The sequence below is a fragment of the Macaca thibetana genome, chromosome 1, assembly GCF_024542745.1.
Source record: "Macaca thibetana thibetana isolate TM-01 chromosome 1, ASM2454274v1, whole genome shotgun sequence".
Taxonomy (NCBI): domain Eukaryota; kingdom Metazoa; phylum Chordata; class Mammalia; order Primates; family Cercopithecidae; genus Macaca; species Macaca thibetana.
Window position 1 is genome coordinate 170123741 of NC_065578.1, and position 19612 is coordinate 170143352.

Here is a 19612-nt window from a genome sequence, read left to right on the forward strand (position 1 = left end):
ACAGTGATTCATGCCAGTAATTCCAGCACTTTGGGAGGCTGAGGCAGGAGGATCCACTGAGGCTAGGAGTTCAAGACCAGCCTATGCCACACAGCAAGACCCCCTCATCTTTAAGAACAACAAAAAAAAATTAGCCAGATATGGTGGTACAGGCCTGTAGTCCTGGCTACTTGAAGGCTGAGGTGGGAAGATCACTTGAGCCCAGCAGTTCAAGGCTGCAATGAGCTATGATCACACCACTGTACTCTAGCCTGGGCAACAGGATTAGACCCCGTCTCTTAAATAAATAAAAATAAAACTGATAAATAAATAGATAAGTAAAATGAATTCTACTTACAGCTGCACGTCGGACATAAACAGGATGAGAAAGGTGCACATTATTAAGTAGAAATAAAATGGAATCCAATGTGTAGTACTCTCTGGGTTGGCCTTCCTTTCCAGTCCTGAAATAATTAAGGCAAGGATTTTACTCACAACTCTAATTCAACTCTTCAGGCTGGATTCATTTATCTACACAACTTTGCTATCTAACAATGAGTTCAACATAGCTACCAAAAAAAGTATAAAATCTAATAATGAATAGACTGTCATAATCACAAAAGAAACACAAAGGAAGGCAATGACAAAAAGCAAGAAGTAGGGAAAATACAAAAAATTCATACTCTAAGGTACTACACACTTTTTAGAATCAGGCCCAAATTAGGCTCTGGGCTTTATCAATAGAGAAATCTAACCAGATCCATATTGAAGAGGATCCATAAGAGAAAACAATTAAACTGCTTAGAAGAAGCACAATTATCACTGGAGCTAAATGTGAAAGAAATTTATCCTATGGCTCTTGCTAAATAAGATACGGCTGAACAACATCCTTCACATTCTTACAGTAAACACAACACAGAATTTCAGGGGTATAACTGTTAGGGCATCCCTCAAATTAGACCAGTAATGTAAAACCAAAATGCTATTCTATCTGTGATAAAACAATGTAGTCTACTAACGGTGCAAGATCTCTAACGCAGGTACCAATATTACCACATTCCAATCCTACCCTTCCTACTACATTTGTCCCTTCTGTATCTTTGAATCCATCTGAATATGGCCCACTACAATCAGCCCTAAACCTACTTTTCTAGCTTCTAGTCCCACTTTTCCTCTAAACCAATGCATTTCAAACCACACACCACTATCAATTATTGTACTATGAAACCCAATAAACAGTTAACAACCATATTTTTTCTATTTTCAGAATAGAAGAGAAAAATAATAAAATGCACTGCATGCAATAAGAAGAGTAAGCATTGTTTTGTGTTTTATATCTGTATATATTTACGTGTGTATGTGCACATATAGAAAATAAAAATAATTTCTTGGTGTGATTCACTGTTGAAAAAGTTTAAAATCTACTGTACTAAGCAATCCTTTTACACTGGCTTCACTGAATTGCTGTCAACACATTTACTTTCCAGTTCTTTATGCCTTTAAGCATACAGTTCACTCATCTTGGAAGACTTAACCCATCATTTCACCCAGAAAATTTCTATCTATTCTTTAAAGCTTATCTGTTTGTTCATTCAATCATTCAAGAAAACTTTGTTGGATGTGAACTTGCCAAAGACAATTCTATGGAACTTTCCCTAAATAACTCCAACTAGAAATGACTGCTGTCTTCACAAACTATTATAGAAATCATTTCACATCAACTTATCTGTTTAATCTCCTCTATTCAGACTAAATTAACCTCCTTTGAGGTAGAAATCAGAGTCTTAGGAATTTTTTTAATCCTCAGATTGAACCACTTCACACCCTAGGTTCTCCTTAAGCCATTGTTTAAAGAAAACAAAATTCATTAAAAATCCAACCAAATGTAATTCTATCTATGCAAATCATTTGAAAGGGTAAAACACCAGAAACTCAGAATGTCATTTGATCAACATTTTATAAAGCGAATTAAACCATAAGACAAAAAAAAATTTTAAACCAACCAACAGGCAGGGCGCGGTGGCTCACGCCTGTAATCCCAGCACTTTGGGAAGCAGAGGCGGGCAGATCATTTAAGGTCAGGAGTTCGAGACCCGCCTGACCAACATGGTGAAACCACATCTCCACTAAAATACAAAAATTAGCAGGGCATGGTGGCGGGGGCCTGTAATCTCAGCTACTCAGGAGGCTGAGGTAAGAGAATCACCTGAAGCCAGGAGGCGGAGGTTGCAGTGAGCCAAGATCACACCACTGCACTCCAGCCTGGGCGACGGAGCAAGTCTCCCTCTCAAAACTAAATAAATAAATAAATGCCAACCAACAAACTAAATTTCCCTAGTTTTTCATCGACTCTTCACAAAGCTTCCATTCAAAGAAACAAAATGAGTAGGGAAGTTCTAGCTCAAGGTTCTAATTCTACAAGCGACGCACCAATGACAGTGACATCATTAAAAAGGCCCCTAATGACTGTTAGACCCGTCTCTATAAGTTTTCCTGAATGACTTAAACTGATAAAACTTCACATGGACCAACATTCCAAAACATTTCCCTTTAAAATACACTTTCGAAAATCACACGCACCATCTATTTCTTAGATCTGAAAAGCTCACTCATTTCACCAACTCCTGAAGACCTCTTTAACACAAACTTTAGCGACTTTTCCCAATTCACCAAATTTCTTTCCGGTCCTAACTTCAGAGTTGATTCCCTTCTCTCTTCTACAGGAATAACCCCCTCCCCAACAACGAAAGGAGATGAAATAAACTAGGAGTTGCAAGGACCAGAGGAGCAGCCTGGAAGAGAGAAAAAATAAAGAACAAAAAGAGACGACCATGGCACCAGACGGTGTGCTCCTTTGTGCACCTATGTTCAGGTATCCTTGTGCACCAGCCCCACACTTCGCTGGTACACGATACCTATTGGTAAAAATTAACTGTAAAAGTCAAAAACTCCCACGGTACCTTTCCTTTGGGCTTCTCAAAAATTTAAAGGGATGAACTGCTCTAGAGCTCCGCCCCTTCTTTCCTTACCCTAAAAGTGCAACTTCTGCTCTAGAGAGAAACTTTCTTCTCCCCGAACACCCGTTTTATCCCATCCCCAGGGGAAACGGGGGGGAGGGGTTAAGAAAGAGGTCGCCTGGGGGCGCCCAACTCTGCCCTGCCACCCCTGGCACAGCCATGCCGGACTTACCCCCAAACTACATAGTTGGTCTTCACATTCTTGGGCCAGGAGAACTCCCCGAAGATCACTTCGTCTCCCTTCACCACAATCTCCTTCTTCTGGATGTTGTACTGTCGCAAGACGCTAAGCACGTCCGCCATCTTCCCCCCCCTCGCCTCCGCCGGCCCGGGGCGCCGCCGCTGCCGCCGCGCCTGCCTCCTTCTTCCCCTGTCGCCTCGCCCTCTTCCTCCTCCTCCTTCGCCGCCGCGACGAACCAACAGCAGCAGCACTAACAGCCGTCCTCGCCTACGACAGCAGCAGGGGCAGTAGCCACCCAGGCCGCCGAGGACCCCGCGCTATAAGGCAAGGCCCCGCCGCCGGCTGCCCGCGGAGAACGCCTGACTGCGCCCCTCCAGCGCGGCACGTCCGCCGCCAGGGGGAGCCGCGATGGCCTGGAAAAGTGCCCCTCCCAGACTTCAACTCGGCATGGAGCCCACTCACTCGCTGAAACGCTGAGCGCTAGGGCACCGCGCCCACGTACGGCGCACGTACGGGGAACTTTGTCGGGCGCGCGCGCGCGCGGAGCACGTACCCAGTTCCCCGCGGCGCGCACCCAGCGGCGACAGGTGTGCGCGTACCTGAGCAGTGGGTCGGCACTTCCATCCGCAGCACGTGCCCTGAGTATTTAACGACCTGCCTCGGGTGCGACCAGAGGCTCCTGGGCCCCTGCTTTGGCCGGGATGGAATTTGGCAAGGATTTGTGGAACACTAGAATCACCTTCCTATCTAGATCGGACCCAGGCCTAGCCAAAGACCTCTGGGACTTAGTGATCCGGAGAAGCCCTTTTGAAAGGGTGGGGCTCTTGGGGTTGGGGTTTGGGTTGTTTGCCTTTGATGTGGAAAAAAACAAGTTTTGGTTTTTTGTTGGTTTTGAGTGGAAAAGACCGAGTCCAGCAGAAAAAAACAAACAAACAAACACAGTTCTGGGTACTGCTGTTTGTTACTTGTTGTTTGACCTTGGTCAAGTTACATAGCTTTTCACAGTATCAATTGGTTAATGAAGAAAATGGGGTTAATACGAAGATAAAGTAAACGCGCCTAGCACGTCAATAAAATATCCTAAATGTTGGATCCTCCCTCTTCATTCTTTGGATGATGACTTTTTCCATCGCGATCCCTTCTCCCCACCAATCCCGAAGGGCTATATTCAAAAGGCTCTGTTCCAAGATGTAAATGGGAAAGTTGCTCTAACAGAAACCCCAAACGGTCCAATTTAGAACACTTCCAGACTACCCAATTTTTCTAATGGAACTCAGAAGGCTCAGTGGTGTCCTTGACATGCGTTTTAAGACGGTTAAGATAAATCAATATACTATGGCCAACCAAACACATCCTATGGGATTGTTTTATTTCTTTTACCATGTCAGAAGGAAAAAAAGAGGCAACTTTGTGATTGACATAACCAAATTCCTTGACCTGTTTTGAAAAAAAGTCAATCTTTTCACAACATAGAGGACTACAGATACAGAAGTATGTGGTTCATTTCCTATATGATCTGTAGCCATTCTGCAACTGTGAGTTTGTGAAATTTTTTTCTGTTCCACCAATGTTTTCACCCTGTAGTATTCTCCTGAATCTCACCCAAAACACACACATTATAAAGAACTGGCTACTCTTATCTATCCCCACACTCTCTCTTCATACCTGTATCAGAGCACCCAGTACCATATTACTTCTCTTTATAGTTTACTTGCCTGCATCCACAAAACTGAAACACCATAGACCTGTGTCATCATATCCTACTGTCTAACACATTATTTAGAACATATTAGTAATAAATGGATGAATTTAATAAATTGATGGAAGCTCCTAGTAAATATCAAGTTAATACATGGATGAAAGCTTCTAATAAATGCTGAAGTAATAAATGGAAAGATAAGCTCAAGGAAGCCAAGATTTCATGATTAAGAGGGCTGACTATAGTCCCTTCAAATGATACTTAATTTTATTTCATACTCAAATAATGATTGAAGTCTCTCTTTTGTATGTTTTTTAGGTTAATGAATTTAAAAAGTGGTAAGGTAAGTCATTAGTAATTTGTTGCTTTTAACAGTTAAAGCATTGAAATTTGTAGATCATTTTTTCCTGACCAGCCTGGGCAACATACCTAGACCCTGTGTCTACAAAAGCAATTGTAGATCATTTTTGTTTTTATATAAGTACCCTTATAATTGCCCTACCAATACTGGTTCATCAGAGGATGTCAAAATACAATAAAAGGCAAGATTAATGGTAGAGCTGAAAATTTTAAAAATTAATTTAAAAAAACAGAAAAATAATGTGGTTTCTTTGTCTTGGGCAAAAGCAGTCCACATCTCCAGATATTAGCTCCTGAAGACTTCCTAAAAATCTTTAGTTTTAGGTCTTCTGTTAGAATAAATGCCCAGCAATCAGAAGAAAGTGGTATGTTTAGTTGGAAACGATGGATCCAACATCATTACCTCGGAGTTTAAACCACTACCTCAATTGCTAACAGTACCCGATAAGGTTATTTCCACCAATGCTCAAGAGCAGTTTTATTCTGGTTCCTTTTCCAAAGGACCAAATCCCCAGGTTTTAGATCAATCAAAGTCTGTTTAGGCAAGTATTTTGAAAATGCACTTGAACCTACTAGTGATAATTTGGCAGGTATCATAAGTCTCATGAAGCATTTATTTATATTACTCTGTAATGGTAGAACCTAGGATTGGAAGTAAAATTTTCAAATACATGGGTAGAGGGAGGCTGTTAATTCAAGAAGAGATAATCTGTGGGTTCCAGAAGGGGTTGATTTATTGTCATCAATCAATCATGACTAATGGCAATTTGAAGGGCCATGAAATTTCTGTTTTTTGAATGTGTTGATAATTGTAGTTTTAGGACTCTGTTAGTTCTCTTTACTTTTCCTAAAGTTTGAGGGAAATCAGTGTGTGGAGTTATAGCTCCCTAGCAAGGAAAAACCTCAGTCCATCCAGAGAGTAAGCAAACAACAACATAGTCATAGTTTATTCCAGGCAATTATTATGGGTTGGGTACTTTAGGAGGGTTAATTATTTATTTGATTTATTTGATATATACAGGCTTATTCAGATTGTTTCTTCTTGTGTGAGTTTTGGCAGATTGTGTCTTTCAAGGGGTTCCGTTTTATCTAGGTTATGAAATTAGTGAGATATAGTTGTTCACAGCATTTGTTATTATCCTTTTAATGTTCATGTCATCTGTAGAAATGTCCCCTCTTTTATTTCTGATTTTAGTAACTTGTGTCCTCTCTCTTCTTAGCGTGGCTAAAAGGTTCATTGATTTCGTTGACCTTTTCAAAGAACCAGCTTTTGGTGTGATTACTGATTTTTTTACTTTCAGTTTTACCAGTTTATGCTTTAACTTTTATTATTTCTTTTCTTTTGCTTACTTTAGATTTAATTTGCTCTTCTCTTTCTAGTTTCCTTAGGTAGAAGTTTAGATTATTGATTTTTAGGTCTTTCTTCTTTTCTAATGTATACATTCAATGCTACAAATTTCCCTCTAAACACTACTTTGCTTCCTCCCATACACTTTGGTAAGTTATGTTTTTATTTTCTTGTAGCTCAAAATATTTTAAATTTTATCTTGAGATTTCTTCTTTGACTTATGTGTTATTTAGAAGTGGATTGTTTAAACTCGACATATTTTGGAATTTTCTAGCTATCTTCCTATTACTGATTTCTAGTTTAATTTCATTGTGGTCTGATAGTAGATATTGTATGATTTATATAATTTTAAATTTGCTAAAGTGTGTTTTATGGCCCAAAATGTGGTCTGTCATGGCGAATGTTCCTTGCATGTTTAGGAAGAATGTTTATTCTGCTGCTGTTGAATAGTCTATAGATAGCAACTCTATTAAGATGACCGATGGTGTTGTTGAGTTCAATTACGTCCTTATTGATTTTCTGCCTGCTAGTTCTGTTCATATCTGATACAGGGGTATTGAAATCTTCCACTATAATAATGGATTCATCTATTTTTCCTTGTAGTTCCATCAGTTTTTTGCCTTATATAATTTGACTCTCTGTTGTTAAGCACGTACACGTTAAGGATTGTTCTGTCTTCTTGGAGAATTGACCCTTTATCATTACGTAATGCTCTTCTTTATGCCAACAAACTTTTCTTGCTTTGAAGTCTGCTCTGTCTAAAATTAAAATAGGTACTCCTACTTTTTTTTTATTAGTGTTAGCATGATGTATTTTTCTCCGTTTATTTACTTTTTATCTATAGGCGTATTTATATTTAAAGTGGGTTTCTTGTGGACAACATAGAGTTGGGTCTCATATTTTTGAACCACTCTGACAATCTCTTTTCATTGTTGCAGTTAGACCATTGATGTTCAAAGTGATTATTGACAAATTTAGACTAATACTTACTGTATTCGTTAATGCTTTCTATTTGTTGCCTTTGTTCTCTGTTCCTATGTATGTCTGCCACAATTTTTCTGCTCTGTGTATGTGTGTGTGTTAGAGACAGACAGGGTCTTGCCCTGTAATCCAGGCTGGAACCTAATGGTATGATCACAGCTCACTGTGGCTTCAAACTCCTGGGCTCCAGTGATCCTCCCAGTGAAACCTCTAGAGTAGCTGAGACTACAGATTTATACCACCACACCCAGCTAAATTTTAAATTTTTTATAGAGACAGGGACCCACTTTGTTTTTCAGGCTGGTATCAGATTCCTAGGCTCAAGCAATCCTCCTGCCTCAGCCTCCCAAAATGCTGAGATTATAGGCCTGAGCCCCTCTGCCCAGCTGTTTGGGGTTTTAATTGAGCATTTTATATGTTTGCATTTTGTCTCTCTCCCTCCCTCCCTCCCTCCCTCCCTCCCTCTCTCTCTCTCTCTTTCTTTCTCTTTCTCTCTTTCTCTCTCTCTCTGTCTGTCCCTTTCTTTCTTTCTTTGTTTTTGAGGTGGAGTCTCACTCTGTCACCCAGGCTGGAGTGCAGTGGCACGATCTTGCCTCACTGCAGCCTCCCTCTCCCAAGTTCAAATGGTTCTCCTGCCTCAGCTTCCCGAGCAGCTGGGATTACAGGTATGCACCACCACACCCAACTAATTTTTTGTATTTTTAGTAGAGATGGGGTTTCACCATGTTGGCCGGGGCTGGTCTCAAATTCCTGACCTCAGGTGACCTACCCACCTTGGTCTCCCAGAGTGCTGGAATTCCAGGTGTGAGCCACTACACTCGACCAATTTGAAGAGTTTAAAAGTCTTTATTGCTTCAAATATTTCTTCTTTTTCTTTCTTCTCCTTCTGATATTCCCATCATATGTACATTATACCTTTTATAGTTGTCCCACAGTCCTTGAATATTCCGTTCTGGTTTTTTTGTTTTGTTTCGTTTTGTTTTGAGATGGAGTCTCGCTCTGTCACCCAGGTTGGAGTGCAGTGGCGCACTCTCGGCTCACTGCAACCTCCACCTCCGCGGTTCACGCCATTCTTCTGCCTCAGCCTCCCAAATATCTGGAACTACAGGCGCCTGCCACCACACCCAGCTAATTTTTATTTTATTTTATTTTTTAGTAGATATGGGGTTTCACCGTGTTAGCCGGGATGGTCTCGATCTCCTGACCTCGTCATCCGCCCATCTGGGCCTCCCAAAGTTCTGGGATTACAGGACTGAGCCACCGCGCCCGGCCCCGTTCTGTTTTTTCAATCTTTGTTCTCTTTGCTGTTCAGTTTTGGAGTTTTCTGGTGAGAGATCCTTTAACTTGGAGATTCTTTCCTCAGCCATTTCGTTCTACTAATAAGCCCACCAAAGGCGTTCATCATTTCTCTTATAGTGGTGTTTGTTTGTTTGTTTGTTTTTAATCTCTAGCATTTTTTTTTCCAGGATTTTCATTCCTCTGCTTACATTGCCCATCTGTTCTTGCATACTGTCTACTTTATCCACTAAGACCCTTAGCATATTCATCATTGTTTTAAATTCCTGGTCTGATAATTCCAACATCTCTGCCCATGTCTGGTTCTGATGCTTGCTCTGTCTCTCCAAATTCTGTTTTTTTTTCCTTTTAGTATGTAATTTTTTTCTTAATAGCTGGACATGATATACCAGGGGAAAGGATAGACCAGGTGCTGTAAATAGGTCTTTAATAATGTGGTGGTAAGTTGTGGGGGAGAACAAGTGCTCTGCAGTTCTATGATTAGGTCACAGTCTTTTAATGAACCTATGCCTCTGGACTGTGGACTTAGTTCCCTCCTGCTTCCACCCTTAGTTGGGACAGGCTAGCTCAAGCAGGCTAGACTTGGTGTTTTCCTTCCCCCAAGTCACTGAGGCTCTGAAAAAAACTCCAACAGGTTAGACTCTAGTTAACTAGTTTTTGCTGAGGGCAGGCCTTGTTAAGAATAACATAGTCGGCCAGGCGTGGTGACTCACGCCTGTAATCCCAGCACTTTGGAAGGCCGAGACGGGCGGATCACGAGGTCGGGAGATGGAGACCACCCTGGCTAACACGGTGAAACCCCGTCTCTACTAGAAATACAAAAATTAGCCCGGCGTGGTGGTGGGCGCCTGTAGTCCCAGCTACTCAGGAGGCTGAGGCAGGAGAATGGCGTGAACCCAGGAGGCGGAGCTTGCAGTGACTGGAGGTCGCACCACTGCACTCCAACCTGGGCGACAGAGCGAGACTCGTCTCAAAAAAAAAAAAAAGAATAACATAGTCCTCTAGTCTATTTCAGAATGATTCATTTTCCCTCCCCCTGCTGAAAACAAGTGGGGATTTTCCTAACATACTTACTGTGAGAACCAAGTCAAGCTTCTGGGTCAGATGAGTCACAAAATTGTGAGTCCCTACACCCACTTGACTGGATCCCCCTGGAATTTTTAACTCTCAGACTTGACCACACTAAGCATCCAGCAATTCACTGATTACAGTTTAGAAGTTCGTATCCTGGCACTGGTTCTGTGGCCATTTCTGCTTATGAGTCTCTGCTCAGGTAAGCTGTGAATCCCTGTACTCATCTGTCTGTCTCTCCAATATTGGGGGCAGTGTTTGCCCTGTATCTTCCTGTCTTTCACCGATCTAAGAAAAGTTGATTTTTCAATCTATTCAGTTTTTTTTTTTAATGTTACGACAAAATGACAACTTCCAAATTCCTTACATATGGAAATAAATATATATGTTTTTTACTTAGAAACTGTTGAGGCTTCAAAACATTGTTTATTAATTAAATTAATCATTTGTATAATGTCTTGAACGTAGTTAAGGATCTGAAATTTACCACATTTGCTCTCACAGTGAATACTTATTGTAGCACTGTAAGAATTTTATAAAATTTACCCCTAAAAAGATATTATTACTCTTGCATTGCATGAATACAATTACAAATATTTTATTTATATATGTATACACACATATTTACATTTATATATGGAAATTTAAACATGTCATAGAAGCAATGATAATTTATTTTACTCATAAAACCAACATAGGAAATATAGGAAGTTTAAATCATGAGAAGTTTAACTGTGGTCCTGTTCAAAACAAAATATTGTATTGACATTACTTTTATATGGTATTGAAATTTAAAGATTCTGAATCATGCTAAAAGTTCTTCTTTTATCTTGGAAATAACTAAGGACTTGTCTTTTTACCTTGTAAGTACGGTAACAAGGGCTATTCAGTAAATTCAGGGCTCACAAAATAAACACAAAGAGTTTGGTGGCCTTTTTAGTGTATGTGCTGCCAAAATGAGTACTTTGATGACTTTTTTGTTTGCTTTTACATGATCGTTTATCTAAACTATGTATTCTTAGAGTGAGCACACAATGACTGAATGTTTTGGTTCTTTGTTTTGTTTTTTGATTGGTTAATCTTTAGAATTTTCTAAGAGAGGAATAAAACAGAAAGAGAAACAGAACAAGATGAGAGAGTTGACTTCAGATAAATATAAAATTACCACCTTAAAAGGCTAATTATGCTTTCTCTGAGAAAAAGAGAAAGTTTAGATATGGAAATATTCATTTTAACATGTACACACACAAAAGAGCATTATAATAGCTGATTTAAAGAACAACTTGGGACCTGGACAATTTTATCCACCCGTACAGTGAAAAACCCAACACTTATTTATTTTCAAAGTAAGAACACAGGATGTCTCCTACATTAAATGAAATACTCTCTTTTTTAGATAAACAAGAAAATTTCCTCATGAAGGCTTCCTCACTTTTTGCTCTAAAGCACCTCTCATATGAACAATCTTATTCTTGTCAAAAATAGCTAAAGTGGGTATTATAATCCCAAATTGTCTCTGGTAAAACTGTACCAGTTAGATAAACATACAAGTTAATATTATAGTGTGAAAACATAAGAGAAGTATGTTTTGTCAAGAAGGAAGCAGGTTTTAATTAAGAAGGCCCTATGAGTACTGCAATCTTCCCTAAAATGGCATTTGTGTAACTCATGTCTTTATAAATTGGCCAAAGGTTAGTGGTCACCAAACATGGGGTGGACAAACCTCCTGATTCCAAGCAGATAAAATTAAACAAAGTATGAACACAAAGACAAAATTAAGGAGGATGTCTTTATATAATTTGTAATGGAGACTCAAGGCAAAGTTGGTTCAAAGACTGCGGTCTGAGGAGATCTTCTGAACTTCCCAGCCCCCAGGGCGAGCACAAGGATAGAACTGTAGGGCCTTTGCCTGGTATCTTCTTGTAGACTTTTTCTGTAAAGTTGACAAATTGGTAAGCAGACAGACCATAAAAGGAACTGCTAGAAGACTAGACAACAGTTTCGCCAAGGAACGTTACAAGTCTGATCAGATAATGGAAGGATGCCAGGGTACCTCATTCCTAAGAAAACAAAATAAAATTCAATGTGAAGAACTTCAATAAAATATTGGAGCTCAATTCAGTATAAACTTACCTCCTCCCTGTGTGCCTGGGGGCCTCAATCAGGAGAATACACAAGATTCCAGATGTGATGTGCACACTAGAGAGTTCAGGATCTTAGCCTGCAGCAGCGAGGTCTCAGCTGAATCTTGGTGGAAACTTCACTTCTGTCAATGACTTGCAAACAAATATCATCAGGGGCACACTGTAGGCAGAGTTAGTTCACCTCAGGCCCTGAGCATTCCTGCATGTTCTTGCTGTGGATGCCAAATTGCAGAACTATCTTTCTGCTGATTCTGAGTAGTTGCTGTAGCTCATCACATAGGTAACTAAATACATGAAGGTAGCTGCAGCATTGAGACAGCCATGTGGGAAGGAGTCCCTGGAGAAACTCCAACCAGCCTGCCCACAGAGGTGGAGCCGCAGGAAGTTCATGATGTTTGCAGCAGCGGGGAGCCTGGCCCCATCTCTTCTGTGTGGAAACTGGGATTTGAACTGCTGAGTAGGAAGTGCTCTAGCAGGGACTCTGGCCTAGCAAGAGTCCCTGTTTCCCCATTTTCTTCCTTTTCACTCGATAAAACCCTATCTTACTCACCACTCAAATTGTCTGTGAGCCTGCATTTTCATGGCCATGGGACAAGGAACCCCGTCTTTAGCTGAACTAAGGAAAAGTCCTGCAACATCATGACTACTGCTCATTCACCAGGTGAAGAGGACTGGCTTGATTGCATCTTGCTGCAATATTCGTTCCTAGACCTTTGGCCCTGGGTAATTATCTTAAAAAATAACCCACTATGGGGGCCGGGCACGGATTACAGGGCTGGGATTACAGGCTCACGCCTGTAATTCCAGTACTTTGGGAGGCCAAGGTGGGCAGATCAGATTGAGACCATCCTGGCCAACTTGGTGAAACCCTGTCTCTACTAAAAATACAAAAATTAGCCGTGGTGACATGTGCCTGTAGTCCCAGCTACTCGGGAGGCTGAGTCAGGAAAATCACTTGAACCTAGGAGGAGGAGGTTGCAGTGAGCCAAGATGGCGCCACTGCACTCCAGCCTGGCAACAGAGCGAGACTCTGTCTCAAAAAAAAAAGAAAAGAAAAGAAACAAAAACACTGTGGGTCGGGTGCAGTGGCTCATGCCTGCAATCCCGACACACTAGTAGGCCAAGGCAGGCAGATTGCGTGAGTCCAGGAGTTTGAGACCAGTCTGGGCAACATGGCGAAACCCCATCTCTACAAAAAGTACAAAAATCAGACTGGTCTGGTAGTGTGTACCTGTAGTCCCAGCTACTTCGATGGGGCTGAGGTGGGAGGATGTCTTGAGCCTGGGAGATCAAGGCTACAGTGAGCTGAGATCATGGCCCTGCACTGCAGCCTGGGTGACAGAGTGAGACAGTGTCTCAAAAATAATAATAATAATAATAATAATAATAATAATAACAACCCACTATATACTGCTGTCATCTGACCGCCCATGCCTCCCTGTTGGAACTGCGGCTCAGGAAACCAGGGCAAATATGTTGACACTCTGGTTACTGCTTTCAGTAATAAAGCCCTTCATTGTTGATCCAAGTGTGTTGTCTCTGTGTCAGCATTCATGAAACTTGCAAAAACTAATCTGTCAGCTTGCAAGGAGAATAAAATCTCTGATTCTTCACAGTTCTTGATCAGGAGGTGGCAAATTCTTTTCTGTAAAGAGCTGAATATTAAATATTTTCGGGTTTGTGGCCACATAAGGGCTCTGTCAAGTATTTTTCTGTATTGGTTTGTTTTGAAACAACTCTTTAAAATGTAAAAATTTCCAGGTGCGGTAGCTCACAGCTGTATCCCAGCACTTTGGAAAGCTGAGGTGGCAGGGTGGCTTGAGCCCAGGAGTTTGAGCGCAGCCTGAGCAGCATAACAAGACCCCATCTCTACAAAAACTAAAACATTAGCTGGGCATGGTGGCACACATCTGTAGTCCCTGCTACTCGGGATGCCGAGGTGGGAGGATTGCTTCAGCCCAGAAGGTCGAGGCTGCAGTGAGCTGAGATTGCACCATCGCACTCCAGCCTGGGCGACAGAGCAAAGACTCTGTCTCAAGGGGAAAAAAAAAAAAAAAAAAAAAAAAAAAAAGAAGAAGTAATAATCTTTCTTAGCTTTTAGGCCGTACAAAAACAGACCACAGATAGGATTTGGCTCCAGTTTGCTAACCCCTGCTTTTAACACACATTTTTTAGTCGAACAAAGTTAAGTTTATTGACTGTTTGCTATAATTGAGATCACATATTATGTGTATCTGTGTGGTATTTCTGTAAGAAGGTGTTAGACTAGACCTGTTCAGTTTTGGTGTTGTAGAAGGTAATTTTGGAAAGCATTCAGTGATATGGGGCTTTGCTCTGTATTGGTTCCTATCACAAAGCGAGGGCAATTTTATGATTGGGTCTCTTAATTTTCTCTAGAATAGAGATCAGTAAACTTTTTCTGGAAAGGGTCAGATAAAAAATATTTTAGGCTTTTGTGAGCTACATATGGTTTCATTCATATATTCTTCTTTGTTTAACTCTTTAAAAAATGTTTAAACTATTCTAACACAAGGTTTGTTAAAACATGGGTCAGGAGTTACTTCCTCTGATATGCCTTCCCAAATTCTCAAATTCAGTGTAGATTCCCCTCCCATGTATTCTAGATTTTCATGAATGCTAGATTCATTTCTATACTGTTCACTACAATGCCTGGCATATGGTGGACACATAATGTTTATTGAACGCAGGAATAGGAGTTTATTTGTGGAATCCCATCACTTAATGGTGCGAGACAATATAGGAATGGGAAATGGCCAGACTATATATAACAACAGAATTCTGACTCATAACTGCTGCAGCAAACAGATTTGGCCTGCAGAGTTGTATTTTTCTTTATTTAGAAGGTGGGAAGAATGAAGTGAGGCTAAAACTGTAAGTGGCAAAGAAGTAGAAGTCATTCAAAGTGGTCATTTGGGGATCTGTGTTAAGCTATGATTATTACTGATTGGTCTTGTTTTGTCTTATTTTGTTTTTTAGAGACAGAGTCTTGCTCTGTTGCCCAGACTAGAGTACAGTGGTGATCATAGCTACTGCAACCTCAGACTCCTGGGCTCAAGCGATCCTCCCACCTCAGCCTCCCAAGTAGCTGGGACTATAAGCACACACCTGGCTAACTTTTTATTTTGTGTAGAGACAGGGTCTCCCTTTGTTACCTAGGCTGGTCTCAAACTTCTGGCTTTAAGCAATCCTCCTGCCTTGGCCCCCCAAATTGCTGGAATTATAGATGTGAGCCCCCATACCCAGTCCTTGTTTTGTCTTGATGCATTATGGTCACAGAGTGGTTTTATCTGGTTGTTGGTACTCTGAATTTATTTTTATTTAACAGGAGAACGTAATGATCTAGCTGTTAGTGCCCATCCAGACTCTGAATGGCAGAGGCTGCTCTTCACTTTGTCTATAAGTAGGGGGAGTTGAACAGACTTCTATCACTACTGCAGTCCTGACTATGCCCATATCAGATCCCCTATCAGATAGCAAACAGCTTGATAGGTCTTTGTTCAGTGTTTGGACCACGTAGTGGAGCTTTGGTAACATGGGTACTAGAGATTTGTGATTAAATCTCATTACCATCACTGTTAAGTATAGCCTTGTGTGGGAATTTTACAGAGAAAAGGACTTAGAGACTTACTGAATTGAAACTTATGTCTCAGGAACTCTAAGGATATAAGTAATTTTAAAAAAAGAAATGGAACAATAGTTTTTTATGTTGAATAAAATAACAATTGAATATTGTATTGGTCAGGGTTCTCCAGAGAAATAGAATATATATAAAGAGATTTATTGAAAAGAATTCACTCACATGATTATGGAGGCTGGCAAGTTTAATATCTGCTGAACCAATGTCCTAGTTGGAGTCCAAAGGCCAGAAAGCTTCTGCAGAACCAAGGAGATTCAATTGTCCAGTTTGAAGGCCATCAGGCAGGAAGAGCTAATATTCAGTTCCAAGGCCATCCAGCAGGAGAATTCTTTCGTACCTGGAGGACAGTCATCATTTTGTCCTATTCAGACCTCCAACTGATTTGATAAAGCCCACACACATTATGGAGGGCAATCTGCTTTACTCGGTCTTCAAATTTAAATGTTAATTTCTTTCCAAAATGTCCTCACAGAAACACCTAGTGGCCAAATACCTGGGCATCCATGGTCTGGTCAAGTTGACACATAAAAGTAACCATTACCTATATTGGGTTTTGTTTGGTTTTGTTTTGTTTTGTTTTTCAGAATTTAGTTGAGCTTGACTCAACATGCATCTCCTAGCATAAATTGTACCTGTATTGATAATTGTTCTAAGGTGCTCCAATAATATAGGGATCTGTTGGGGCTGTGGGATGATGGTCTGATCTCAGTCTGGTTGGCTACTGGTACAGCAGAAAAATAACATGTTGAATTTCCAATGAAAAGAAGCAGCAAACGCAATTCACTAAAAACTTTAAAGAATGTCTAATAAATAGCCTTTACCAAACCAAGAAAAGAAAGTAGAGGGCAGTAAAAGTAAGGCATATGACAGAAATAGATTTGTTGGTTTATTTGCTTTTCAACACGGATTTTAAAATATGGAAACACAGATCTAAGTCATGCTTGCTTTTTTAAACCAACAAACTACAATTTCGAACATGGCTAAATTACAAATCAGATTAAATAAAAAATATTCTGTATGGAAAGCATGTAATAGCTTTTGTCTTCGGCCTCACCACCCGGAGCGCTCTTCCCCTTCCCTTCTCCCTCTGTCCCCACCTTGTCTGCCTAACTCTTACTCTTGTTAAAACCTTAGGTTACAAGTTCTTATTCTGCCATTCCTTCCCAAATATCAATTTCAATTTAGGTTTTCCTCTTATGTATTATCCTACATTTTCATGAATGCTAGTGTCATTTCTGTGCTGTTCACTACAGTGCCTGGCACATGGTGGGCACATAAAATTTATAGAATGCAGGAACAAGAGGGTAACTATGGAATCCCATCATTTAATGGTGAGGGACTGAATATATAAATGGATAATGGGCAGAACATATATGACAATAAAACTCTGACTTCGAGCAAACAGACCAGAACAATTAGAACTTGGTTAATGACTACCAGCTTTCCAAATATGCGCCTCAAACCAGTTACATAGGATGCTTCCCTTCCAGTTGGCCTGCCTTCACTTCTTCATGCCAGCAACTTCCTTTTTTTTTTGAGATGGAGTCTCACTCTGTCACCCAGGATGCAACGCAGTGGCGCCATCTTGGCTCACTGCAACCTCCCCCTCCGGGGTTCAAGCAGTTCTCCTGCCTCAGCCACCAGAGTAGCTGGGAGTACAGGCATGTGCCACCATGCCTGGCTAATTTTTTTGTATTTTTACTAGAGACGGGGTTTCACTATATTGGCCAGGCTGGTCTCGAACTCCTGACCTTGTAATCCACCTGCCTCAGCCTCCCAAAGTGCTGGGATTACAGGCATGAGCCACCACTTTTAAAATGCACAACCTGATATTTTGATACATGTATATGTCTTAGTCCATTTTCTATTGCTTATAACAGAATATCTGAAGCTGAACAATTTGTATATAAAGTATTTCTTACAGTATTGAATGCTGAGAAGTGCAAGGTCAAGAGGTCACATCTGGTAATGACCTTCTTGCTGGTGGGAACTCTCTGCAGATTCCTCAAGCCGTGTAGGACATCATGGGACAAGGGAGCGGAGAACTCTGTTTTATAAAGTTGCCAGTTCTACTCCCATGATCACCCGTTAATCCATTCATTCATGTTCCAGCTCTCATGCCCAGCCATCTCTCAAAGGCCCCACCTCTCAACACTGCCACATTGGAGAGTTTCAACATATGCGTCAGAGGGGACAAACATTCATTCCCAAGCATGATACACTGTATAATAACTATCAAAATCAAGCTAATTAACATAGCCACCACCTTTCACATTTATCATTTTCTTTTCTATTTCCTTTTCTTCTCTTTCTTCCTTTTTCTTTCTCTTTCTTTCCAGACAGAGTCTCACTCTGTCGCCCAAGTTGGAGTGCAGTGACGCAGTCTTGGCTCACTGCAACCTCTCCCTCCCAGGTTCAAGTGATTCTCCTGCCTCAGCCTCCGGAGTAGCTGGGATTACAGGCGCGTGCTACCGTGCCCTGCTAATTTTTGTATTTTTAGTTGAGATGGGGTTTCATCATATTGGCCAGGCTGGTCTTGAACTCCTGATCTCAGCTGATCCGCCCATCTCAGCTTCCCAAAGTGCTGGGATTACAGGTGTGAGCTACCGCACCCAGCCCCATTTTCTTTCTTTGTGGGCAGGTGTGAGAACACAAGATCTACCCTCTTAGCAAATTTCAAGCATACATTGCGATTTTCCTAACTATAGTCATATTGCTGTACTTTAGCTCTGTAGAACTTACCTGTCTCATATAATTGAAACTCTGTACCCTTTGACCAACATCTCCCCACTTCTGCCTTCCCCCAGGCCCTGGCAACCACCGTTCTACTGTCTGCTGACATATTTCTTAACTTGCTATTGCAGTCATCACAACTGTGACCAAAAATAATTATCACTTCTGTAGCTACCCCATGAAGCACAAATACGTTGAAAATTATCAATATATTTATTAATATATTATGCTGAATTCAAGCATAACACTTTGTTCTGAAGTACTTACATTCTGAAATCCTTAAAAAAATCTGTACAGTGAATTCTGTGCTTGATATAGTCCATCTATACTGTATTAAAATTAAATTGTAACATGATCAGTTCACCTCATAATGATCTTTATTTTGTAAAACAATTTGAGATAATGAGGTAAAATTCGACTTCAAAACTAACATAACGCTGTAAATTTCCAAAATAGTTTTATAAAAAAATTTAAAAGTCCACAACACTATAGATAATATATCTTAATTTTTATTTTATTTTATTTATGAGATGGAGTTTTGCTCTTGTTGCCCAGGCTGGAGTGCAATGGTGTGATCTTGGCTCACTGCAAACTCTGCCTCATGGGTTCAAGCGATTCTCCTGCCTCAGCCTCCAGAGTAGCTGGGATTACAGGCATGCGCCACCACACCTGGTTAATTTTGTGTTTTTAGTAGAGACAGGGTTTCTCCATGTTGGAGGGGCTGGTGTTGAACTCCCAACCTCAGGTGATCAGCACACCTCAGCTTCCCAAAATGCTGGGATTACAGGAGTGAGCCATCGCTCCCGGCCACAACCTTAATTTTTAAAGTCAAATTTGTCTTTATAAAGAATGAATTCATACCCTTCGGGAGTATTTGTTTTTGCAACTAACTTCCATCCTTTTATTAAGTAATCAAACATAGCCCATTTGAATGTTGGAAAAGAACTGTCAGAAATAGAAGTTCTTATTTTGTACTTTGGTAACATGAATTTTACACTTGGTTGAACATGAAGAATCAAAAAAGGTTTGGATTGTTGTAGCAATTGTTTAGAATTTTAGATGTACCATTTGACCTTTGACTTTAAGATGAATTTCAGTGTCCTCAGTAAATAAAGGCTTACCCCCAACCTTAAATAGTGACGCAC

At 40.6% G+C, this 19612-nt stretch overlaps 1 protein-coding gene across 2 annotated transcripts in view; it reads right to left on the minus strand.

Moving 5' to 3' along the window:
- Positions 1–3700, minus strand: part of CDC73 (cell division cycle 73) — a 145696-nt gene extending 141996 nt beyond the window's left edge. For both annotated transcript variants that reach the window (XM_050782830.1, XM_050782841.1), the window contains exons 1-2: positions 3169–3700; positions 338–443 (exon numbers count right to left, since the gene is read on the minus strand). In XM_050782830.1, coding sequence (XP_050638787.1) covers positions 338–443; positions 3169–3299 — 237 coding nt within the window. In that variant the 5' untranslated portion in view covers positions 3300–3700. The remainder of the gene's footprint in view (positions 1–337; positions 444–3168) is intronic.
- Positions 3701–19612: the final 15912 nt, after the last annotated feature.